The sequence below is a fragment of the Diabrotica undecimpunctata genome, chromosome 2 (assembly GCF_040954645.1).
Source record: "Diabrotica undecimpunctata isolate CICGRU chromosome 2, icDiaUnde3, whole genome shotgun sequence".
Taxonomy (NCBI): Eukaryota; Metazoa; Arthropoda; class Insecta; order Coleoptera; family Chrysomelidae; genus Diabrotica; species Diabrotica undecimpunctata.
In genome coordinates, this window is record NC_092804.1 from 156,124,396 (window position 1) to 156,139,825 (window position 15,430).

The window sequence follows — 15,430 nt, forward strand, 5'->3', positions numbered from 1 at the left end:
GGTAAACTTTCTTATTAACTTAAGTAAAACCGAGACAGATCACTGAGATTGGATTATTTCATAAATATATTTAAATAATTTAAATTTCTAGTAATAAATCATTTATTACCAAAATTAACCTAGCCTTTTACTTCCACAAGAATTCCACAAGTTATACTTTTCGCCCATTAACCACAGCAAGAATCTGTGCCAAATTTACTATTGCCTATGTTCTATTTTGTGTCCCATATGCCCAGACGTTTATAAATAGTGACTGATGCGTAACATTAGAACAAACTGATTGCCCTTAGAAATTTTAAAACATAAAATAGTATTGTCCCAGTTTCCCCACATACGGAGATAATTTACATATCAGGGGGAAGGTCAATATAATATAGAATCGTTGATTGAATAACCCAAATTATTTGGATTATTCAATCAACGATAGAATCCAGTTTCGGAGAATTAGCTTGTTAGATATTGACAAGAAACATAAAGAACTTTAAAAAGTGTCCCTAAACTTAACTAATAAGAAGAAAAAATCGCAGTGGTTGGCTGTATACCATAGTGTTATGTCAACCCTTGCTACGCTTCTGACCGAAAATCAGATCGGCGTTCGATGATCTGCGGCTGATTTGACGCCGAGAGAATTTCACGAGGTTCTGAAAGCGTTTCGAACAGAACAGCGAAATATATAATATATATTTCGCTCTTCGCTTTCAAAATATATAATAAATATATTATATAAGTGCAAATTGAATGAGTTAGTCTAATAAATATATTTGTATGATTAAATAAATATAGGTTATAAATTCATCGCATTTTAGTGTTAAAGTAAGAAAACTTAAAATAAATAAATTAAAATAAACTAGTTTAAATAAACTTATAGTGAATTGAAAAACTTCTAGTGTAAAATAGTTATATTTAAAATTTAATAAAAAATGAAATTTTCCAAACGAATTATAAGTTTGTAAGAACATTTTTAGTCTTATCAGACAATCATCAGCGAACACCTAAAAGTTAGTATTTCCAAGTTAATATAATGAATAAAAATGGGTTGACTGTTGACTTAATTATTCATCTTATCTTAATAATTAATTTGTTTACAAAAATCATAGCCATATTCCACAAGTAATTTGCAAGATCATTTTAATATAAAGCTCATTTTATTTACTTTAATTTAATTTAAAACAATAATATAATTTAAATTTGGTACAAGCCAAAACCCATAGTGGGCGTTATTAACTAAAAATAAACTATCACTTGTCTTGTAGACTTTGTCAATTGAAAAAATTTCATTTCCTGATCCACCACTTCAGTTGGCTGGTATCTTTCCTAAGACTCACATGTAATCATCATTTCGTTAGGGTATGTAACTATGTAAGTATTTACCACATGTTTTTTCAGGTTAACAGTCAACATTTAACCATTTTTTATTCATTATATTAACGTTAAAATACTTACCTTAGATGTTCATTGATGATGGTCTAATAAGACTGAAAACTTTCTAATGAAATTGTATTCCTTTTGAAAATTGCATTTTTATTAAATTTTCATCCCATTTTACGATACTAACCAGTTTTAACAAAACACATGATGCGAAGCGTTCAAGGAACATATTAACTTAAAATATTATACAGCATCTGAAGATATGATTAACGCTAAGTTATGTTCTTTATACTCTACAAGATAGATAACTATATCACACCTATATTCAAAGAATCGCTATATTATACTAGTATAACATTTAATTGATATGTTTTCATTTAAATTTCAAAATATGTATAAAAATTAATAAACTAAAAATAACCTGACCCAAGGGGAACTAACTTACGTGTTAGTAATATACTTGTATAGTGTTACAATAAAAGACTAGATGTAATTATTTTGAGCAGTGTATTGTTAAATAAAAGTAAATGGTTGGCAGTTAAAACATGTGTAACTAGTTTGAAAGACTGGCAACAGAGACTTATATCACAAATGGATGAATTGATTCAAATAAATGACACATTGTTTGTCAAACCATCAGCAAGACTAAAATTTCAGATGCATCTACATATTACAATTATCAATAATATTTTTTAAATGGTACAAATCAGTATTTTACAAAAAAAAAACAATAATCCTTCTCGTAATCATATATCACTAACCAAAAAATTGTACAAAATAACACACACATATCTTCTTACCTGAAGGGCACTTGAAAAAATAATATTTTGAAAACTAGTCAAATATTAATATTGACACCTCGAATCAACGTGAATGACTTCAAAAGCACTAAAAAATAATAATCTCTAATTTAAAAATTTTAACGATCCAACATTGGATAAGACGAAAGGAAAATTAATATTGATCATTCGATGTGTGAAAAGAAAACAAAGTAAAAAAAATGAGGTTATATACAAATAGTTCAAGACGATTGTTCCTGGCCGTTGTTTTCTTGTGATTTCATAACATCTGGTAGATCTGGAGGGGCTGAATATGGTATTAAGTCAAGTGGTTCAAAATCGCCTTTAACATCTCTGTAATATACAAAAAAAATTTGTATGTAATTTTTTTAAATTGAATTAATGTGTCTCGATTACAATGATCATTGACACAGGTTCAAAAAATATTAGATATACATACATAAATTATTCAACAACAGGATAACAGAATATAGTGATTTATACATTTACAGTACATGACAATTAGTGATTTACAGTACATGAGTAGAATTTAGTGCATCATTCGGGTTACTCTTGAGTCCATGAAGTTGTCATTCATGTTGGTATTTTGGACAATCAAAGAGGACATGTTTAACAGACAGCTGATATTTGCAATATTAGCACATTGGAGGAGTTCAGAAGCCATTAAGTATCCCTGTGTTAGTCTGGTATGCCCAATTCTTAGCCTTCTGAGTACTACATTTAATTTTCTGCACATTTTTGGTGGTTTAAATATACCAATATTTGGTTGGATTTCGTACAATTTCGAAGGCAGCCTATTCAATGAGTTTATCAGCAGTTGAGTGTTTAAATGTGAAAATTTTAGATCTATATCTATTTGAATACTTTCAGGATCACTGGTTGATGATAGTGCTGATATGGCTGCAGCATCTGTTCTTACATTGCCCTGATTACCTACATGGGAGTGTACCTAAATGATTGTCAGGACGACTCCTTGAGAGGCCAGTAAGTCGATTGAGTAATGGATGGATTAAACACTGGGATGTCTGGTAAAAACATTTTTTATTGAGTTGATAGATGTTAAGGAGTCAGTACAGATTGCTAGAGAGGTATACAGAATGCTACAAAACGATGGAAGGATCAATGTTTTAATGTCTGTTAATGTTCTGACTGCACAACTAACTCCGTCATTATTCTTTATAGTAATCAGTGTACATTATTTGATCAAAGTGTAATTTGCTAACAATCAGCCCTATTCTGTAACTACAAATCGAATAGAAATGAGTCAAATCGAATAGAGGTCAGCAAGTGGGATCGGAATTTGTAGGAATTGGTATTCTGTAACTCATCTTGATCTCTACTATCAGAATGTTGTGTAGAAATTGATTTCGCCTAGACAAGCTCTGTCGAGATTAAATTTCGACATCGAAATTGGTCTTGACGCTTGCGCATTGCTATCATTATTGTTTTGACTTTTGACATTTATTTGTTGACTTGATATAAATTAGCAGTTGATTAATTTTTGTAGCTGCTTAATTTTTTAGTCTGTGGTATTATTTATTTAGATAAAGTTTACTAAATAATTTAACTGTCAAGCAGATGTCTTTTTCTTTGCTGTTCCGCTTGCCATGTTGTATCCTTGTAACAAACTTTTCAAACTTAACCAAAGCATATCAAAACTGTTTGAAGAGAAGCTTGAAATATAATCTTCTTTTTTGATGAATTTTTCGCCGGAACTAGCCTTTCCAGTAACATAATATCACAGAACACTTTTCAATGTGGGGTTGCCATCAACTTCTGAGCGCATCAAGTAGAAGTTGGCGTTTTCGATTTACACTGATTACGATGTGAGTTACAGAATGCCAATCCAAACAAGATTCAACTTGGTGATTTTTATTCGATTTGTTAAAAGTTACAGAATAGATCTGAATATCTATGAAAATTTATTAGAGAGTTAACGGATGTGTTTCATGCTTGGGATATTGACTTAGGATAGAATTTATCTTGGGGACACTTTTATGCCAAGGAGGAACGGGGGAGATCTTATTGCAGAATGTAACAGTAAGTCTATACTTTGTGAGAGCGGTAAGAGTAGCTGTCGAATCGTTGGTAGTTTCTTGAAGGTTCGAAATCAAAGAAAGCTAGTTTAAAAAGGTTGTATATTTTAAGCTAAATGTTACATGGCTGCAATCCACATTTTATCCATAAAGCATTGTACTTGATGTTATTAAAAATCACACGGCCATTAACCTCAATCAAGTAAGATATAAAATAACAAATAATTATCAAATTGTACCATGTATTAAATGAAAGTACCACTTGTATGAATAAACTGTAGCTGCAAATATCCAAAGTTGGCTCAAAAATTTCTTTTTTTATTGGTCTATATATCAAAAAAATATATAAAACTTATTTTGAACATATATTTTGCTATTTTCCCAAAACTCACATAAGTGCATCTCATATTGAAACACAGTGTATAGACATAAAATGTACTCCCTCCCTCATAAATTATGCCAAGGACAACAAATCACTTAGGATACATTTTTAAGATAAAAAGTAAATATTATGTATATAAAAGTTGGTCACTCCTGCTCTATAGTATTATAGAGTTCTACAGTTCTGTAACAGAGAAAGAATCCCTCCAGTGTTCAATCTTTTTGATACTTTAGGTATCAGATGAGTAAATTTTTGCCTTGTAGGAAGTGAGAGCCATATGGCTTGAATTTGAATTTTAATAATCTATATCTGGAAATGTTCTTATATAGTAATGGCAAAATAGTTGTGGTAGAGTTAAAAGATGAACGAAATGGAGTAAATATAGTTTTATGTGGTATGGTAAAAGATTTCCAATTACACTGAGCTGTCAACTTCTTATTCTTAACTATGGTATAGTGCACTGAATGTAGGACAGTCAGTTAAAAATAAACAATGAATGCATGTTATAGAAAAGGCAGTGTTTTGGTACTTATAGTGGAGTAACAAAAAAAAATTAAAATTCGCTATGCTTAGTAAGGATTTTGAATTGCATACAGTTCTAGGGTTTAATACACAGACTGAACAAAGTCTTAGGTTAGTTTTAGTCTTTAGTTTCTAATTAATATTATTAAGTTATCTAATAATACATAATCAGTATGCCAATGAACCTAATATGAAGAATAATAATTGCTGAATTTAAAGTTTCTGGAAGAAGTAACAGAAGGCCAAATAAGAGATGGTAGGATATGACGAGACAAGATATGTTTGAAGAGAATTAATATTGACATGGTACAAGATGTAGAGAAACATAATTAGTGAAGTTTACCTCCATAGAGATAAAGGCAAAAATTATTTTGAAGGGGTCCAAAAAATAGGAAGAAAACATCCCTAACAAAGGATAGGGTGGTAATTTATGTATCCGGTAATTTAAATGTAACAGATAAGAGCTTACCTTATAGCAAGTCCAACTGTAGCAGGGCTCTGGGCTTTGGCAGTTGTAGAAGTGAGACCATAATCTGATAATAGCATTGAGTCTTCCATAATTGTATTGTCTTTATTAAATAGTTGCTGGTTTTGGGGAGGAACCTTCAATATACCTAAAACAAACAAATATAATACAATTGGCAATAAAATTAATAACAATCCAAAAATAAATTGTAATCACTGTATTATTGATATCTAGAAACATTTTTTTATATAAAGTCGCCCATTTAGATTAAAGTAAAAAAGTTTAAAATTCTGCAAATCATTGTTAAATGATTCGATAAAACAGTTAGAACATCTATATTTAACAGCTAAAGCACATAGATCATAACATTGTCCACTTCTGAAATTTGATAGTTGTTTACCTTCAATAATTTTTTTGAGTTCTAAAACCGTGGTCGTATCCTTAGCATCGGTGAAAATCGTTAGCTTTTTTCTTCTTATCATTAAGAAGACATCCTAAAAATGATAAAACAAAAACTGAAATCATCCTAAGCTGGTGGTTTTTCAGTTTTAGGTTAAGGATTACAAGAGGTGTACAATTTAAAACACAACTATTTTAAGTCTACTTGAAGGTGTCTAAATTTACTTACCATTGTGTGGAGTTGGTATTTGTATTTATTTTGGGACAAAATATGTTTTGTTTATTGCAGTCATTAATTTATTTAACCTAAACAAGTCAACGAGACGGATATAAATGCGCGGCACAGGATGACAGAATTCATTAATACCACAGCACAGAGATATATGACAATATGACAGCTGACATGAGACGTGACGTAACTCATTTTATTACAAATACATTTTATTCCTAGAAAAATTTCCAAATTATCTCTTTTACTGAAAATCAGAAAAATTAAAAAAATATAAAACTCATTGGAAGCAGTTTATATATAATACATTTTAATGATATTTATATCTAACAACTTCACAGATCAGTTGTCACCAAATCACGGTTTAATAGTTATAGTTATTCTTCGCAAGGTGGCACCAATAAAATTTAAATATGATAAATAATTCCAATACTTTTCCAATACAATATTTTATTTTCTTTTATTTACTTATTATATTGAATCGTATTTAGGTATTTATAATAACATAACTAATTTACGAAATTTAATATATAATTTCTTTATATTAAAGTTTATTTTTCAAAGATTTAACATCCACATCTAATTAAACTTTTAATGGTTGAAGATTACAAGGTATAGTTATTCAATATAATAAAAATTACACGTATAAGCGGAATGTAGATCAAAAAATAAAAATGCCATTAATGTAATTATGAGTTTGCGTTTCTAATTAATTGAAAAATTGATGCTGCTGAAAACAAGGAACAAATTAGAGGAAACAGCATCAATTACAAAGTTACTTTTTTGTTGATTCATTACTTAAAAAAACAGTGGTGTAACAAAAAAGTGTTTAAACTTATTTTTGGGTTATTTAGTTACAAACTAATTATTTTTGATGTAAAGTTTTATTCTAGAAAAAGCAATATAAATATGACAAATAGTGTAGAACCCATCAATTTATTAGGTAAAAACATAAAGGAAGTTGCCTCTCTCAACTGAACCATAATGGCTGAAACAGAGGAGAGAATGCTTACTAAGAATAGTTTTAGCAGTTAGGGGAAGGTGGTACACAGTAAGACAAAAAATGAATTATTGGCGATATAATTTTTTTAATCATCGATAAGAACTGACAGCTTCAGCCATATTGATTTTTGGTATTTTATGTACCACTTCCACAAATATAAAGGCCTGTAGTTTTAATTTAAAAAATTTATGTAACTTTATGACGTTATGACCGACGTCTTCTTTCTCCATGAAAGCAATATCAGGAACAGTGGGAAATACGAAACACGAGGCACCTATTTTGTTGGTTTTGCGCATAAAATTGACCTCTACTTCTGAATTGTTGCACGATACAACAAGTCCCACGTAAAATATATTTTTGGACTTTTCTTTGAATCTCACTAAAACATAATTACCCTCTACAGGATCACGATTTCAGTCAAATGCTTCATCATTCACTGGTCCTATCCAAGAATCATCACTATCTCCCAAATTAAAAACTGGTTCACTTTCACCCGAAGAACTCTCAATATCCACAACACGTGTAACTGTCTGTTTCATTGTCGAAGAAACCAACTGGTTCCGTTTTGCCGCATCTTTCTCAGGCGTGCTTATGAGGATCCTACTTTTCTTCTTCTCTCTTGGCTTCTTATTAACTTTTTTTGCTTTGGCCTTAGGATATCCTTGCAACATCTCTGGTGAAATGAAATTGTTATTTTCTTTGGTAGTTCTAGAGGGTGTTTCAGGACTTGGGTATAGAGGAACAGAGTTTACAGCCGATGGTCCTGGAAGGACGTTATTAAAGGACTCCTACAATTTCCATTTGGATTGAAAGGACATATCCCTGTTTTTCAAAGCCTAACCGAATATTTTGAGGTACGAGAGCTTTATCGTGTGCTGTACCAACCAACTCAGTGATATTGTATACTTACTGTGATGGGCGCTCCTGGATGATTCAGTAGCCAAGCCTCACATGCAGCATTATAATATGCCTTGAAAGGCCCAAAGACAGCCACATCTAAGGGCTGGAGTTTGTTGCAATGAAGACTTTAAAAATCATAGGTACTGTTCAGCGGTATTCCTGGACATAAGCCAGGCATTTGATAATATCTGGCATAAAGGTCTCTTATGTAAACTAAAACGGAATCTACCAACAAATTACAATATAATTTTAAAGTCCTATAAACATAGGTTTGATGGGGTTTGATGTGTTTTTTTTTGGAAGCGTATTTCTCGACATATTAGACGCTTTCCATAATTTTCTTAGGGTATCAGGATAAATCGTTTTGTTTTTCGATTATCAAAAAGTCAAAAAAAAATGTTTGATAAAACTTACTTATTATTTAACGAAGAATCCAAATCTGGAATAAAAAATGGGATTCATTTAAGATTTTAAAGTTGCTTCCCTCTCCACCGTAGGAGGTGGAGGGTCGTGTTTGGTGTTATTTGATAGATTTTTGAAAAATGTTTTTCAGTTTTTCGATCCGATGTTAATTTCGCGAAATATTCTAAAGTAATTCAAAGGTATATGTACTATAGGAGGACACCACTGCTTTTTCTTGAAAATTAACAATTTCCGGATTAATTTTTGTTAAACTTGACTCAGTTGTTCCTTTCATTTTACGCAAACTTCGGTTAAAATTAGTCACCAAATGTAAAATGTTAAAAAACGTCAAAAGTAAATTTTCCAAAATACAGGTCAGGCTTAAAAAGTTGATTGGCTTTATCACTTTTAACCAAAGTCAACGTTACAGAAAAACTTATATATAAATCTGAAGCTATATTACGTGAACATGGTCTGTGATTTGAAGTTAGAGTTTATTTTTTCATTTACTGTGTAAGTATATTTTTAATACTATAATTGAAAATATTAGACATAAAATATCATTACTATTTTATAAACAATTTAAAATTTTTATTAAAGGTCTAAACGCTGGAAAACTTAATTTTTGTTTGTTTAATCATTTTTGATTTAATGATATATTATAAAATGGAATAAATAATATCCCTTTTTTAGTGCTGTTTCTGCTCTTTATCTACTTCTTAAATTGTCTCACTTATTCTCTCTCTAAGTTGTCCATCCATCCTATGGCTCTACAGCTCAATTCGAGACCTGGCTTCCCTCAGCAAATCAGCAAACCTCTTCATTCGTTACAATCTGCAACCATTCTCCTTCACGATCGACTTCATCCTTTCATCGCTTTCTCGATCTTCAAAAACGTCATTTCTTCTGCATTCCTTTATTCAACAGTTCTCTAGGAAGCCTATTTTCTTTCCATTCGAAATACATGGCCAGTATTTCTTCATATATATATATATATATATATATATATATATATATATATATATATATATATATATATATATATATATATATATATATATATATATATATATATAATATGATGATACCAGCTATCTAAATCATATAAATGTCGAACAGGTGGTTCATTGGGGTTAGCAGCTGAATATTAAAAGCTAAAGTGTACTCTTATCAACGATATCGTTATATTTCGTTAGATTTCTTTAACATCTTCAGACGAAAGCTACAATAGTGTTACAAAATGGTGAAATTGTATAATTTACAAAATAAGATAAAACACTTACCTGTGTGAGATGGCAGCAAAAAGTTGTGAAAAAAGTCTCGAGGTGTGCATTGTAGCGAAAAGAAAAAAATGGACAAAAATTCTGTGTAGAACTTCTTTTCGTCTTTTCAAAATTATACACCACCCAGACAATTTAAGTGTACTCGTATATATCTAATTATTATTTATTTACTTAACTAACATGTATGCACAAACAATTATTAAAATACACATATTAGGACAAACACATTATGTTTCGCTACTAATACCATCTCTTTGACTTTGATTCCCAGCTCTTTGTATTTTTGGTAGTTGTTTGTGGTTTCGATTTTTAAATAATTATTCTAAGTTAATTTCTTGGTCTTCACTTCTGCTTTTATTTCATTGTTCCATCAGTTTGTACATTTCTTACTTCCGTTATTTCTTGTTATTCTGCATACTTGTTTAGCACCGTTTAGTAGCGCTTCTTTCAGTTTCTGCCAAGCTTGGTCTAAGTCACAGTTCTGTTCAACTTGTTCTGTTACATAGTTATCCACGTAATTCTCAAATTTCTTTGCTATCTTCTTGTCTGCTAGTTTATATGCCTTGATTACTTCTATAGTAGGGGTATTATGAGATTTACTTCTTTCCTCTGTATCTTTCTTATTGGTTCTCGTCATATATCAATATGTCAGTTTCTCTGCATATATCAATAATACGTTCCTCATTGTGGTTTTTTATTTCTTCTCCGATCAACGATCAACGATCAACAATATAAGGTATGCTGACGATACGGTTCTCCTAACGGGAACGCTAGTAGAACTACAACATCTCGTTCAAAGTCTCAATATATATTGTAACAGTTACGGCTTGAAAATTAATTTGAAAAAAACTAAATTTATGGTAATCACGAAATCCAAGAACATCAGAGCTAATCTTGTAATAGACAATACAACGATTGAGCGTGTGTCCTGTTATAAATATCTAGGTGCTTGGATCACAGACGATACTGATCAGACAAAAGAGATTAGATGTAGAATAGAAATCGCTAGATCAGTCTTTAATAGAATGCGCAAACTCTTTTGCAATCGTGATATCAACATAAAGTTACGAATACGAATGCTGCGGTGTTATGTCTTTTCTACCCTGTTGTATGGAGTAGAGGCTTGGACACTAAAACAGTTGACCACAAAAAACATCGAAGCTTTCGAGATGTGGTGCTATAGGCGCATTCTCAGAATATCATGGATGGACCGCGTCACTAACACGCAAGTACTCCAAACTTTAGACAAAAGATGCGAAATTCTAAATGAGATAAAAACTAGAAAGATGGAATACTTGGGGCACATTGTGAGAGGTGAAAAGTACGAACTTTTAAGAAATATCATGCAGGGCAAAATTAAGGGCAAAAGAAGTGTGGGAAGAAGAAAAATATCGTGGCTTCGAAATCTACGTGAATGGTTCGGGTGTAGTTCGATTGAACTTTTTAGGCGCGCTGCTAACAAAGTCGCAGTGGCCATGATGATTTCCAATCTCCGCTAGGAGTGGCACGAGAAGAAGAAGAATTTCTTCTCCATATGGTCCTAATACATCTGGGGTATGTTTATCTCTCGAGTCTACTCGACCATTTAAATCGTCTAATATTATAGTGTTGCTTTCTAAACTGTCATTACCTCTGAAATCTTATCTCAGAATAAGTCATTGTTAGCTGCTTTTTTGTCATCATTTATTCCATAGATAACAATAATATTAACTAATTTATGTTCAGCAGTTACGAGTCTTATCTTTAGAATCCTTTCGGAAATGCATTCCCTATTTTTAATATTTTTTATTAGCTTACTGTTTATTAGGCAGCCTACATCTTCTTTTGCCCTTTATCTTTGTGACACTCCACTCGCACTTTGTGACACCTTGATTTAATCCTTGTGTTATTTGCAATGGATCTGTCATCTAGCGTTGATCTGAGCGACTGTGCCACTGAACAATTCTATGGCACTGAAAACATCGTCAGACATCGTCGAAGCTAACCGGTTAAGATGGGCAGGTCATGTGGTAAGATCAGAGGAAGACAGAGTGCTAAAGACAGTGTTTTTAGAGAGACCACACTGTGGAAGATCAGTAGGCCGTCCCAGAAAAAGATGGAATGATGATGTTGAGGCTGATTTATGTAGAATTGGGGTACAACAATGGGAAATGAAAGTACAAGATCGTAGAAGATGGAGGACTCACCCCGAGTTGTAAAGCCAGTCAAGCAGAAGTTAGCAACGGTCTCAATCTTTCCTAAAACAAATTTTTCTGTCCTACTACCTTCTATCCTAACTATATTTTCGGTCGTCGTTAATATTGTTGTGAATTTATTAATTGTTATGTCTTTAATTTATAATGTCTTTACTAATTTATTATATTGTTCCTACTTTAATTTATTAAAAGGCACGATAATTTATATAAGTTTATTTATCACTACATATACAATAATTTATTAGTAGGCGAGCGTAACAATAATATCGCGAGCGCGAATCTTCTTTATTAACTGTCCCTCCTTAACCAAAATTCCTCTATAAATATAAAGTCCTGTTATTCGAGAATGAAAACAGTTGTTTCTCGAAACACATCGAACATAGACCGCTGTTTTGCTGAAAGGCCTTCTAGACAGAGCGGCGAATTGTTCTCAGAACCGGTATGGTTAAATCGGCTTGTCTCCAGAAGGTTCGAACTGTTATGTTTTTATTACAAAGGGGGACCCATCGTGTGTCAGGTAGGCATTACCTAAAAAATACGTGAATGAATGAAAATATTAGTAATAAATATATTTACGGTTTTGGGTCAGAATTTATAGTAACATTGCCCCCCTCTTAAAAGATTGTTCCTCCTGGAACCTTGTCGGGACTGGAACCGGAACGGTATGCTGGTATCGGCAACTGGACCCTCTTTTACAACTTCCAGTTGTATAAAAATGACAAGGGACGGTTTTCTCTCCGCACCAGTAACTATGCGGATTGCAACAGACTAACACCCGGACTTCGGTGTCTTTAAAGATCTCTTCCACCATATTTCGGATAACTCTCCAATCTAATTGGCGGCACTCCAACTTTGGCATGGCTAACTTTTGCACGTCGGACTCCAGTACGTGCTCTCTCAATTGAAGTAAGGCTTCCCATACATCTCGGTAGGTAGGTTGGTCATGGGCAGTGTCTTTTGTTACCAGGTAGAAAAGGTAACGTGATGCATCTTGGAGTTTCAAGGTTTTACCGGGAGCTGGCACTTGGCATTGAAGTTCTGCAACTCGACCAAACTTCCTTCGAAAGACGGATGCCAACCCTGGTGCGTCTTTGATACTGGCCGGGATGGTAAGGGCCAGCGAGTAGTCATCGGGGAGCGCGAGTAGATCTTGCTTTTCTTCAGTGGTAACACCATGTCTCGCTTTACCGGTACCTCCATAGGCACCCATGAATTCCTCAAACGTGAGGTCAGACACATCGTGGATTTGGTTTACTTCCACTTCTTCATCTACGTTGTGGTCACCTTCGAAAGACGCCAACCGGTTATGGTATACTATCATCGGCTTTCCCCTCGGAATCTTGCTTATTCGGTAGATGACATCGTTGATCTTCTCCATAATGAGGTATGGACCTTCCCAAAACTGCTGCAATTTGGGAGAACAACCTTTTCGCTTCTTGGGATTATACAGCCATACTTTGTCGTTCTTCTTAAAGCAACCCTTTTCGGCTTGTGTATCGTACCGTTTCTTCATTCTGTCGCTAGCGATCTGAAGGTGGGAACGGACCAACTCATGTACATCGTCCATTCTTCTTCGCAATTCGATCACATAATCTTCACCTGCTACATCTTCTCCAGGTTTACATCCAAACTCGAGATCACAAGGTAGTCGCATTTCGCGTCCGAATAGGACTTTGGCTGGTGTCTGGCCTGTTGATTCGTTAACAGCAGATCTGTAGGCCATTGTGAAGAACGGAAGGTATTGGTCCCAGTCTCGCTGATGATCGGACACCATCTTTGTCAAATACTTGCCAACTGTCCTATTCATTCGTTCTACCATACCATCCGATTGCGGATGATACGCGGTAGTTCTTGTTTTCTTCATGCCTAGTCTATCACATATTCCTTGGAATAGATCGCTTTCGAAGTTCCTGCCTTGGTCACTATGGATCTCCAAAGGCACTCCAAATCGGCTGATATATTCTTGGATCAACTTATCTGCAACGGTGGCGGCCTTCTGGTCTGGAAGTGCGTAAATCTCGACCCACTTAGTGAAGTAATCCATTACTACCAGCATGTACTTGCCTCCGTTTTCACTTTCTGGAAATGGCCCAGCGATGTCCAAAGCTATTCTTTCAAACGGGCTTCCAACATTATATTGTCTCATAGGAGCTCTCCTTTTTCGGTAAGGCCCGTTACTCGTGGCACAAATAGTACATTTCTTACACCAGTCTTTTACATCGTCGGAACTGTTCATCCAATAAAACCGTTCCCGAATTCGCTGAAGGGTTTTCCTTACACCAAAATGCCCTCCCGATGGACTGTCGTGTAACTGACGAAGTACTTCCGCTATTCTGCTCTTTGGGATCACCAACTGTCTTCTCTTTTCCGAACCGTCATCATTTTCCAGGACTCGTTTGAGCAAGCCATCTTTGATGATAAATGAGTCCCACTGGGCCCAATACGTCTTAACTACTGAGCATAGGTTTGATATTTCCTGCCAAGGTGGTCGACGGTTTTCCTCTTTCCATTTTCGGATTTTCTGTATAACTGGATCTCTCTCTTGTTCTTCCCTTATCTTAGTAGGCGTCCAGTCGTCGTTGGCAATCGTCGTTCTTAGCACTGCTGCTTCCTTGGATTCCGTTTTGTTGCAGTGGGAACACTCTGCTGGGCATGGCCTTCTGGAAAGAGAATCAGCGTTTCTGTGGCTAACTCCGGCCCGGTGCTCAATCTTAAAATCGTATTCTTGGAGTCGTTCGATCCACCTGGCTATCTGACCCTCTGGATTCTTAAACTGCATCAACCACTTAAGGGCGGCATGGTCGGTTCGGATTAGAAACTTTCTGCCATAGAGGTATTGATAGAAGTGCTCTACTGATTTCACTACTGCCAGAAGTTCTCTTCTCGTGACGCAATAATTCCGTTCAGGTTTTGAAAGAACTTTACTAAAATATACGAGAACTCGTTCCTGTCCTCCTTGAATCTGAGACAGCACTCCTCCAATTCCCACATTACTTGCGTCCGTATCTAAGATGAACTCTCCTTCTGGCAGTGGATACCCTAAAATTGGTGCTGTTATTAAATGCTTTTTCAACGTTTCAAAGGCATTTTGGCAGTCTATATCCCAGCGGTATTCTCTTGCTTCCTCTGTAAGTCGCGTTAATGGCTTAGCGATATCTGCAAACTTCTTAATAAACCTCCGGTAGTAAGTACATAGTCCAAGAAAACTTCTCACTTGATGTTTGTCAGTTGGTTTTGGCCATTCCTTAATGGAATCGATTTTTCCCTTATCCACGGCCACTCCTTCTTTACTGACTATATGACCCAGATAATTGACTTTACCTTGAAATAGCTGGCACTTCTTGGGGTTTAGCATCAATTGGGCAGCTTTAAGTCGATTAAAAACGTTTTCGAAATTCCTCAAATGATCTTCGAATGTCTCCCCCAAGACGATTATGTCATCTAA

The 15,430-nt window shown here is 34.1% G+C and overlaps 2 protein-coding genes across 3 annotated transcripts in view; one reads left to right on the forward strand and one right to left on the reverse strand.

Annotated features, from left to right (window-relative positions):
• Positions 1 to 1,858: 1,858 nt before the first annotated feature.
• On the reverse strand, positions 1,859 to 6,352 carry EloB (transcription elongation factor elongin B). Its single transcript, XM_072523818.1, has 4 exons — positions 6,203 to 6,352; positions 5,975 to 6,068; positions 5,578 to 5,722; positions 1,859 to 2,501 (listed from the first exon to the last, which is right to left on the reverse strand). Exons 1-4 carry the CDS (start codon positions 6,203 to 6,205, stop codon positions 2,390 to 2,392), a joined length of 354 nt encoding a protein of 117 aa, XP_072379919.1. The 5' UTR covers positions 6,206 to 6,352; the 3' UTR covers positions 1,859 to 2,389.
• A 2,462-nt stretch (positions 6,353 to 8,814) lies between these two features.
• Positions 8,815 to 15,430, forward strand: part of LOC140435110 (glycine receptor subunit alpha-2-like) — a 31,745-nt gene continuing 25,129 nt past the window's right edge. For both annotated transcript variants that reach the window (XM_072523820.1, XM_072523819.1), the window contains exon 1: positions 8,815 to 9,020. Coding sequence is in view for 1 of the 2 variants with exons in the window: in XM_072523819.1 (XP_072379920.1) it covers positions 8,977 to 9,020 (44 nt within the window). In the remaining variant the exon portion in view is untranslated. The remainder of the gene's footprint in view (positions 9,021 to 15,430) is intronic.

Excerpts from the sequence above, each read along its gene's own strand:
- EloB (XM_072523818.1), bottom strand. Across the intron at positions 5,723-5,974 it reads ACTCAAAAAAATTATTGAAG|GTATATTGAAGGTTCCTCCC; the intron begins GTAAACAACTAT and ends TGTTTGTTTTAG. Across the intron at positions 2,502-5,577 it reads ACAGTTGGACTTGCTATAAG|AGATGTTAAAGGCGATTTTG; the intron begins GTAAGCTCTTAT and ends TGTATATTACAG.